The sequence below is a fragment of the Nicotiana tomentosiformis genome, chromosome 7 (assembly GCF_000390325.3).
Source record: "Nicotiana tomentosiformis chromosome 7, ASM39032v3, whole genome shotgun sequence".
In the NCBI taxonomy this organism is placed as follows: domain Eukaryota; kingdom Viridiplantae; phylum Streptophyta; class Magnoliopsida; order Solanales; family Solanaceae; genus Nicotiana; species Nicotiana tomentosiformis.
In genome coordinates, this window is record NC_090818.1 from 71,413,134 (window position 1) to 71,423,770 (window position 10,637).

At 37.2% G+C, this 10,637-nt stretch overlaps 1 protein-coding gene across 1 annotated transcript; it reads left to right on the forward strand.

The window, feature by feature from the left end:
- Positions 1-9,724: 9,724 nt before the first annotated feature.
- On the forward strand, positions 9,725-10,384 carry LOC138895777 (agamous-like MADS-box protein AGL62). Its single transcript, XM_070180506.1, has one exon. It carries the CDS (start codon positions 9,725-9,727, stop codon positions 10,382-10,384), a length of 660 nt encoding a protein of 219 aa, XP_070036607.1.
- Positions 10,385-10,637: the final 253 nt, after the last annotated feature.

Sequence of the window (10,637 nt, forward strand, 5' to 3'; positions counted from 1 at the left end):
CTTGATACTATGGCTAAAGAAATCCGGAAGTTGACCTTTGCCACGATACAAAGTGAGCCTCATGTAGCCTGTGATATATGTGGAAGAGGATACCCTAATCATGAGTGTCAAGCCTCAACTAAGGAAGTGAATACTGTGGGAAATTATAATTTTAATGTAATGGGTCAGAAGCACCCCAGTTTTTCATGGAGTTCACCTGGGGGTAGCAAATGCATGGCAATAAAGCAACCCAAGATTTCAGGGATAATGAGCTCCTGGTTTTATGAATCAGCCGTGGCAGCAGTTTCAGCTTTAACAGCCCAATCAACCTAGTCTAGAAGATTTCATAAAGGCCTTCATTGTGAAACTTGATGAAAGATTTGAAGTACAAAGGGCAGCAATTCAAAATTTAGAGAAGTAGGTAGGACAAATTGAAACAATATTATTTGAGAGGGTTCCATGCAATCTCCCTGCTGATACTGAAAGAAATCCTAAAGAAACAGTGAATGTTGTAACCTAGAGAAGTGGACAAGTGCTGAAAGTCCCCACCTCGATCCAAAAAGATGTGATACTTGAAAAATAAAGTGGGGAGCAGCTGAAAAGTGATGATGACAAGAAGAAGAAAGGCCCAATGAAAGCTGAGAAAAAGAAGGAAAAAAAATCGAGAAGGGAGGAACATGAGGAGAGCAAGCATATGCCTGTGCTACCTTTCCCTCAAAAGTTATGTAGAGAATAGCCGGACAAGTAGTTTGAGAGATTTCTGGATGTGCTGAAACAGGTTCATGTAAACTTACCATTCACAGAAGTGCTCTCACAAATGCCTTCTTATGCTAAATTCTTGAAAGAGATCCTTACGAAGAAGAGGAAAATAGAGGAGACCTTTGTGGTCAAGCTCACAGAGCATTGCAACATGATATTGCAAAATAAACTCCTACAAAAGTGCGGAGATCCAGGGAGTTTTACTATACCTTGCTCTTTAGGAACTATTAATTTTGATAAGTCTTTATGTGGTTCTGGTGCCTCAATTAATTTAATGCCTCTATCTATTTCCAGAAAACTGGAGAAGGAGATTGGAGAGATAAGGTCTGCACCAATATCATTGTAGCTGGCAGACGAAACGACTTTAATACCCGAGGGGATAGTGGAAGATGTGTTAGTTCGGGTGGATAAGTTCATAGTTCCTGTGAATTTTATAGTGGTTAATATGGAGAAAAACAAGCAGGCCCCCTTCATCCTAGGAAGACCATTCTTAGCGACGAACAGGGCGATATTAGATATACATGAGAGGAAACTCATGCTTAGAGTAGGTGAGGAGACTGTGACTTTCAAGATGGATGTATAAAAGGGGGTGCAAAAAGGAAAACCAGCTCCAAGTGTTGAGTGGAAAGTAAAGGGCTCGAAAGAGAAGACTGCAGTGAGCGAGAAAGATAAGTGTGGGGTGTTCCCTGAAAAGGCTGAGAAGAAGCTGTCTGCATGGATGTGTGCATGGAGCGCGACTTTGACTCAGACCCCGACTAGATATTCAGGGAAGTTTTTTTTACCTTATGCTTTTTAATTGTGTGTCATGGGGACATGCCACAACTTAAATGTGGGGTGGGGGACATTTGTATGTATGTATATTAGTTTTTTTGTTAGTTGTATTTAGTAGAGATAGAAAAAAATGACAAATGTTTTAAAATTTTCGATTTTTCCCAATGATGGATACCATCGACGGATTTCTTGAGGGATTAAAGTCGAAAGAAAAAAGACAAAAAGATTTTCGTTTGTAGGTAGTGTAATAATTCTCCCTTGATGTTTCTTTGTACCATTTTTTTTCCAAGAGGTTTGTTTGAATCGGGTGTAGTTAGTTTTTATTTTAGGAGAAGGAAACCTTGTGCTGTGATTTCAATTGAAGGCAATATGTCATGACTTTATTATCCCTTGAGAATAGTGAGTGCTTTAGTTGTGACGCTTAGGCTCAGTTTTCTACTCTTGTATAAGTACCTTAAATTGTATGATCTTAACTTTGCTTAATTGCTTTGACTAGAGTATGTTGATAGTCCAATCCTGAGTGAGTTATGTGCCATGTATGTGTGAGGTTTTGTGTATTCTGTGCATTGCATTTGATGCCTAGAACTTGCCCCGTGTGTTTGCAAAGCAAAATAGTAGTTTTATTCAGTCTTGGAAGTTATATAGGCATTTCTTTGTTGAGACAGATGTATGCTTTTACCCGCCTAATTGTTGTGTATCTTAGTTAACCTCGTTGAGCATTTAATCCTCTTTCTTTGGCAACCACATTTCATGCCTGACCCATTTGTTTAAATTGACCATCTATTTGAACCTTTTACCTCGCGTGAGCACTTGAATTTGTCATGAACTTTGTAAAAGTTGAAGTGTGGGGTATTGGTTTGGCTTTTGAGTGGAACTATTGAAATAAAGAGAAAGGTACACTGCTTTGAAAAAGTAAGAGCCACATGAATTGAAAAAGAAATGAAAAAATAGTTGTATTGTTATGCAAAATATTCCTTGATATTGGTGACTCTTATGTATTTGTGCTTAAAGAAGTAGGGAGTTAATGTGTATTGATGTGAAGGTGGAGTAATGGTTTGACATAAGTGTGGGGTATTGAACGATTAAGTGTATGTATTAAAGTGCTTAGGGAGGTGTAGTCACTCTTATATCCAAATGTATCCTACCCATCTCGCAACCTACATTACAACGAAATAAAGTCCTACTTGATCCTTGACTTAATGAGCTCAATTAGTAGAGTAGTACATTACGGGCAAAACTATGGTACGTCTGTTGTGGCACATGAATGTTGTTTCTGAGAGTGAGTGAATTCTTTCTATCTTGAGTTCCTAATTGTTCTTAAATTTTATTGTGTGTGGAACTACTCTCTATTACTGTGTGATGGCACTTGATTCATGAAGGAAAGGTAATGTCGTTGATCTCTATGTTAGAGTAAGTGAGTGGTTGTAGAAAATGCATGGTGCTTTTGAGTCAAACCTGTTTTAAATATTCTTGGTATGATGAGTTATGAGAGTTGTTGAAAAAGGTCGTGCCTATATAAAGTGTAGTTAGATTGCTAGAGGACGAGCAATGGTTTAAGTATGGGGTGTTGATGGTAGGCTATAATATGGTGTTTTAGTCGCTTATTTCACTCTAATTCACTGTACTTTACTTGTGTTGAGCTTTAATTAGTGGTGTTTTGCACTTATTATGTATTTTATGCCTTGTAGATGTGATTTCGAGCTATTTAGATGTTGTGGAGCTAATCCGATCTATTTGGAGCTTTGAAGTATGAGTAAAATCCCAAGAGATTAAGCCGGTATCATGATCAGGGGTCGAGGACCAAGTCTAGAAGTCAAAAATCACGCAAAAAGCGACACTCTGAGAAATTTGCACTGCTGCGGCGCATGGTGCGCCGCAACAATGTATTTTTGTTTCCTGGTGAATTGTTGAGCTCTTTGGATTTTCCCACTAATTCCCCGCATGGCGCGTCGCCCCATGTGGCACGCCTGTGCAAGTTTTACAGAGTGAAAGTCATATTTCGGCTAGGAAAGGGTGATTTCGTCTGGGGCCGACCCTATTTGGTATAAATACATGGAAAAACGCTATTTTCTAGACTTTTAGACATACTTCGGACCTAAGGAGGAGTTGGAAGAACACAAGCACAAGGATTTCATCATTCCTTCCTCACTCAAGACCCAAGTTTGGATTGAATTTATGTTTTCCTATACTTTAATTTTATTTGTGATGAATTTCTCCATATCTATGGAGTGGTTCCATTTAGGGTTTGATGGATTTGGTGTATTGATGATTTTTTGTAGATTATAACTCTAGTTTTATGTATTGAATCATTTTCAGATGAACTAAATGTTGCATCTATATTCACTTTTTTCATGTAATCGAGAGAGACATAACTTGTGATATCTTTGCATTATATTTTTGGTTGAGTTCATAGATTCTTCTAAGTAATCGAAAGAGGCTAGTTGAATCATTGATTAGACCTAGTTAGGAGAATAATCGAAAGAGGTTTTCCTAAAGACCAATCCATTATGCATTCTTCCATATCTTCATGTGCTTAGTTCTAAGGTTTAATTATGTGTAAACGACCCCGAAATAGAGTTTTAATTATTCCAATAGCTCCATATGGTGATTTTGGACTTAGGAGCGTGTCCGAAAAAGTATTTGGAAGCCCGTAGCTAAATTAGGCATTGCACCTTAGTCATGCTTGAGTTTTTGGTAGCGCATGGCACTAGTCGTCTCCCCAAGGTTATATTCATACACTTGGAGTGCTTTGTGGTCAACATTCGGGCATTTCCTAAGTATAAGCATTTCGGCGTGATGGGTGGTTCCTTATTGATTGTTATGTGTAGATCGGGTGGCACGCCGCCATAGGTATATTAGTTTGGATCAGGTGGCACGCCGCCATGGGTATATTGTTTGGATCGGGTGGCACGCCGCCACGGGTATATTGTTTAGATTATGTGGCATGCTGCCACATGTATGTTGTGTCGATCGGGTTGTGTGTTGCAATGATGTCATGTTTGGATCGGATTGCGCGCCACAACAATGTCTTGTTTGGATCGAGTTGCACGTCGCAACAATGTCATATTTGGATCGGGTTGCACGCCGCAACAGTGAGATGTTAAGTACGGTTCCTTATACTTATTTTGTGTGTCTTGTTTCTTATCTCTAAGATGGAGCCATAACATCCGTTTGGCTGTTTTATTCGTTACGCGGGCTGGATGGTTGTTTGCATGAGTTCGTTCTTCCCTATGGGTCACATTCGAGTTGTAGCTTGTTGGTGTTTTAATGGCACTGTATGAGATTTTAGACAGTGTATGAGGTGGCTTATTGCCTGAGCAACTTGTACTGGGCGAGACAAGGTTATTTGACCTGAGATCAATGCGATCAGATTATATTATAGAGAAAATATCGTTATTCAGTTTAAAATGAGGTAATGATACTTGACAGGTGGAGAGACTTCATGATTTATTGATTTGACAGGTGGTTATGAGTTTCTGCACATCTCTTTCGTCGTGGCAGTATTGCGAGAGTTGGAACATGACTTATATGTGTTATGAGGTGTATTACGGGCATCAGATTCGTAAAATTGTAGCTATTGTGGTCGGAAGATGTTATTATGTGCAAATGACTTATGTGGTTCAAGGTGTGATTTCAGCATAGGTGCATGATTATGTTTAGGTCCAGTGTATAGTGATTGATGCTGTGTTCGTATGTTAGAATAGGGTCTCGTGGAGAATTCCGGATGTTGGAATTTGGTTCTAAGGCTTGTTAGCTAAGGTTATAGGAAGGATCTTCAATCTGGCTCGAGCTAATTTGCTCACATGGGTCGTGGTGGCACGGGTAGGCGCACGAGGTGTTAAATCAGGATTTTGGACGACTCTGGGATGATTCTTGGCACGTTCAAGGACAGACGTATGTTTAAGTGGGGAGAATGTAACGACCCGACCGGTCGTTTTGAGCTCTAGTGCATCGTTCTGTGGTTTGCGGTCGAGAGTATCTTCACTTCATGTTTTGTGACTTGTACGTGTGATCAGAATTAAATTTCGGGAAGTTTGGAGTTGTTTCGGACGGAAAATTCTCAATTCGGATGCTTTAAGTTGGAAGAGTTGACTAAAGTTTGACTTTTGAGTAAACGACCTCGAAATCGGGATTTGAAGGTTCCGATAGGTCCGTATGATGATTTCAAACTTGGGCATATGTTCGAGTTGAGTATCGGGTAGTCCGGGAGGATTTCAGCGCTCAATTTGGAAAGTCGGCATTTTGAAAGTTTTAGAATTTCATAAGTTTGGTTTGAATTTGATTTTGATGTTATCGATGTCTGTTTGGGATTCAGAGCCTTAGAATAGGTTCGTATTGTGATTTATGACTTGTGCGTAAAGTTTAGCGTCATTCCGGAATGTTTAAGTACGAATCAGATGCATTCGTCAAAGTTTGAATGTTTGAACGTTGAGAGGAAGGTTTCGATCATTGATTCATAGTTTTGATGTTGTTTGGTATGATTTGATACCTCGAGCAGGTTCGTGTTATGTTTTGGGACTAGTTAGTGTGATTGGATGGGGTCCCGGGGGCCTCGGGTGTGATTTGGAGTGGTTTCAGACCATATTTTCTTGTTTTGCAACTACTGGTGCTGGTGTCTGGTTTTGTTCTTCGCGAACGCTAAGGGTCTCATGCGTTCGCGAAGAAAGATTTTTGGGCTATTGGGATTTGCTCATCGCGAACACAACACAGAGGTCGCGAATGCGGAGAAGAGCAGAGGCAACCTACGCGAACGTGACACGAAGGTCGCGAACGCGAAGAAGGTTGGGTGGCTGCGAGGCAGAAGGCCTTCAAAAATGCGAGGGGCAAAGCGGGAATGCGAAGGGCAGGGGAAGCTGGGCATCTCAAACGCGATCAGGTGGTCGCGAATGTGAAGAAGAGCGAGCCTGGGCAGACTTGATACTTATACAGGATTCGGTTCGAGGGGATATTTTCGTCATCTACGGCAAGGTAGGTAATTCCCACATAATGTTGGTTAATTACATGGATTCTACAAGGATTTAAACATGAAATTTTGTAGAAATTGTGGGATTTTGAAGAAAACCTAAAATTTGGTATTTTTTGATTTTTACCACGAAATTGGACATGGAATTAGAAATAAATTTTATATTTGAGTTCGTGATATTATGGGTAATGATTATCTTCAAGAATTTTCGAAATTCGGGTACGTGGGCACGAGGGTTGACTTTTTTGACTTTTCGAGCGGAGTTGGAAATTATTATAAATGATTAAATTATACGCATTTGGAGTATATTTTGATTGAATTGCACATTGTATGACTAGTTTCGGATCGTTTGGCTTTGAATTAAAGAGTTAGAGAGGCATTGCAGTCGGTTATGGAACTTCGGAGTGAGATGCGTCTTCTGTCTAACCTTGTGAGGGAAAAACTACCCCCTAGGTGATATAATTATTACATGCTACTTATTGTGGGTGCTACGTACGCACGAGGTGACGAGAATCCATATGTAGCTAAAGTATGTTTATGTCCGGGTAGACTTAAGACTTTATCATGTAATATTTGGATTATTTGAACTCATTTTTGCTAGCATAATTAAGTGAATTTATAATTGAAATTGATTTAGGAATATATATTAGGCCGAACCTTATCACCTTGAGTTATTGGAAAAATATCTGATAAACGGTAAATGGTATATCCACTTTATGCTCATGTACTGTATTGTAAGCATGTGTCTCGTAATTCGATAAGTTCTTTCCTTTCTTGTGGAGCGGGCCGAACGCCTCAGCAGTATAATGAGATGCATCTCTAGTTTGTGTCGGTCGACCCTCGGCAGTGTACACACCACTCTGGATCGGGTCGTACGATCTCAGCATAATCGTGCGTTATATGCCTAGCAATTTGAATATTTACGATTATCCTTCCACTGATGCCTGGCATTTTATATGGTATTCCTTATCCGTTTGATATTGGAACTTGATATTTTCCGAGTTATTGAGAGATAGGATACGAGATTGAGAAATTTATATCGTAAAAAGAAATTTTGAAAGATCATGTTAGTTACATGTTTTACCTCACTGCTACTATTGTGCTTGATATCTGTTTATGAATTATCATACTGATTTATTGGACCACTAGTAAGTGTCGATGTCTACCCCTTTTCACTACTTCTTCGGGGTTAGACTAGATACTTACTGGGTACGCGTTGATTTACGTACTCATGCTGCACTTCTATACTAAATGTGTAGGATCTGACAAGTTCATTTGGCGGACATATTGGCGCGTAGGCGCTGCTGCTGAGGAGACTTTATGGTGAGCTGCATTCCAGGTTATGTATCGCAGCCTACGGAGTCTCCATCGCACTATTAACTTTACCTGTCTTATTTGCATTCCAGACACAAATGATGTATTATTATTGTATTCAGTAAATGCTTATCCACTTGTGACACCGGGTTTTGGGATATTCTAGTTGATGCTTACGGATTTGCATATTATTATCACCTTTTATTTTTATGCTTTACTAATTATGTATGTACCCGTGATTTTAAAGGTGTAAATTTTTTTACTTAATAAAATTTATGATTTCGAAAGTAATAAAATGAATAATTAACATGTTAGTTCACCGTTGGCTTGCCTAACGACGACGTTGGGCGCCATCACAGTCTATAGTAGGTTTTAGCGTTTCTCTTGATCTTATATACAGAAAGGAAACAAATTACTTTTAAGTGATTCTTGTAAAAATAAAATAAAGACATTGATTATCGGTAGAGGCTGAGTCAAGATTTGAAATTTATGGGTTCTGATTTTATCATCGAACCCACAATTCATTTTAGTTACTGGATTCGTAATTAAATATTAATACATATTTACTAAAAAATTTAATACAAATATAATATTTAATTAAAAGTTATTGGATTCATCCGAACTTGTAGTTAATCATCTAGCTCCGTCTTTGATCATCGGGGAAGACATATCCTTACAAACTAAAAAGAGGGTAAATGCAATAACAAAAGGGTTTTAAGACTTTAAGGTGGAAAGATGTCATATAAAAACTCCCCGGGTACATTCAGTTACTGCGACATAAATTAAACTTTATAGTAGATAAGATAAAATATACGAAAATTATCGTACTCTATCATTATCTGTCTTGAAATCAAGTTTAACTTTTGATAAAAATGTATTCATGCTAGTGCTGGCATCTATAGTCCTTACCTATAAATTAGCACAAAATCATTAAAAAAATTAAAATGTACTGTAAAAAACCTCATTCTTTCTTTAAATCTTTTAGATTTTAATAAGCTCATTCTGCTAACAATATATTACTTTGCATATTTGTTCCTCTTAATGGTAGTGAAGATACATTTTATGATTATTGAATCCCGACTTGCTATTCTAGAAAATTTTCTGTCTCTTCTTCTGGAAAATCTAGAGATAGAACCATCCTTCTTAAGAAATATTTCATATTTTTCTTTATTTAATTATTATGTAACTTTATTATTTGTAATCGTATGATCCACTACAACAATTTATTTCACGAAAATTCCCATATTCCGACACAATTTTTGCAATTTCTTCATATCTTATAATCTATATATGTTATTTAACTTTTATGATTCATAACTCATCAATATCTAAACTTAATTATCACACCTGATTTCTCAAGCTAAGACACTATTATTATCCAACTATTATCATAATTGGCTTCTCCTTAGGTTACAACTCAAAAAGTAAATGCAAAACATGATTGTCTTTAGGTTACAACTCAAAAAAAATAATTACGTATAGTATCTCTAATATTGGCAAATATCTCCTTTTCTCACTCACCATCATTTATTCTTAAAATAATCTTACTCTCTTAATTAATTATCATTTATCCCTTCTAGCTAGCTGCATATAAACCTATCAATAGATAGAAGGGTTGACAATTGTAACAAACAATCAAGTCATTACTTATAAAGGGATAACTCAGAAAAAAATTTGACTATCACAAGTAATATATATACCTTATTATTTTAATAATGCCAATTAGGGTGCATTGAGTATCATATTATCAATCCATTAAAAGGATAAGATTTTCTAACTCCCAAATCAACACATTACATAGAAATAATAGTAAAATCATTTTAAAGACAACAAGTGTGAGAGTACTCCAAAGCACCTTTAAATAGTCCATATTTTTTTTACTTAGAATGTTAACTCAAAAACCACAAGAATTATCTCTAATATTCTTTAGTTTCAGCCATGGCAAAGAAACCTAGCATTGGTCGTCAAAAGATCAAAATTGCCAAAATAGAGGTGAAAAATCATCTCCAAGTTACCTTCTCAAAACGTCGTTCTGGACTTTTCAAGAAAGCTAGCGAACTATGCACACTTTGTGGTGTTGAAATAGCTATCATAGTTTTTTCTCCTGCAAGAAAAGTTTTTTCTTTTGGTCACCCTAATGTTGAGTCCATTATCGATAGATTCCTGTCAAGAAATCATAATCCGATTTCTAATTCATCACTTCATCTTGTTGAGGCTCATCGAAATGCTAGTGTTCGTGAGCTCAATTTGCAATTAACTCAGATTCTTGCTGAGCTTGAAATTGAGAAGATAAGAGGAGAATCACTTGATCAAATGAGGAAAACGAGTCAAAGTCAATATTGGTGGGAAGCTCCTATAAGTCAACTTGGTTTGCATGAACTTGAACAATTAAAGGAATCCATGGAGGTTTTAAAAAATAATGTGACAAATCAAGAAAGCAAGTTTATAGTTGAGATTACTGCTAACTCTTCTTTTTATTTTGGTGTTAATGGTAATGGGATATTTGACAACTATGATATCAAGCCAGCTCAAATCATGGTTGCTTCAAATAATCTTCATAACCATAACTTTGGTTTTGATTCAGCTGGATTATTTTAATTCTGTTCTAGTTTACCTCTTATTATTAACTAAAACCAACGAATACCTCACTAGTTGGTCTTTGATACAAGTTTTTCAAGTTCTCAATTTGTGTATTGATTGCCTATATATGAGCAACAACAAATGGTTGCCCTTATAAATTAATATGTTGGTAATTGCGTTATATTTTGCAATCCTTCTATTGCTATTATCATGTTATTACTTCCCCAGCAATTACCTTCATCCATTGCTTTTCATTAACAAAATCATGTCT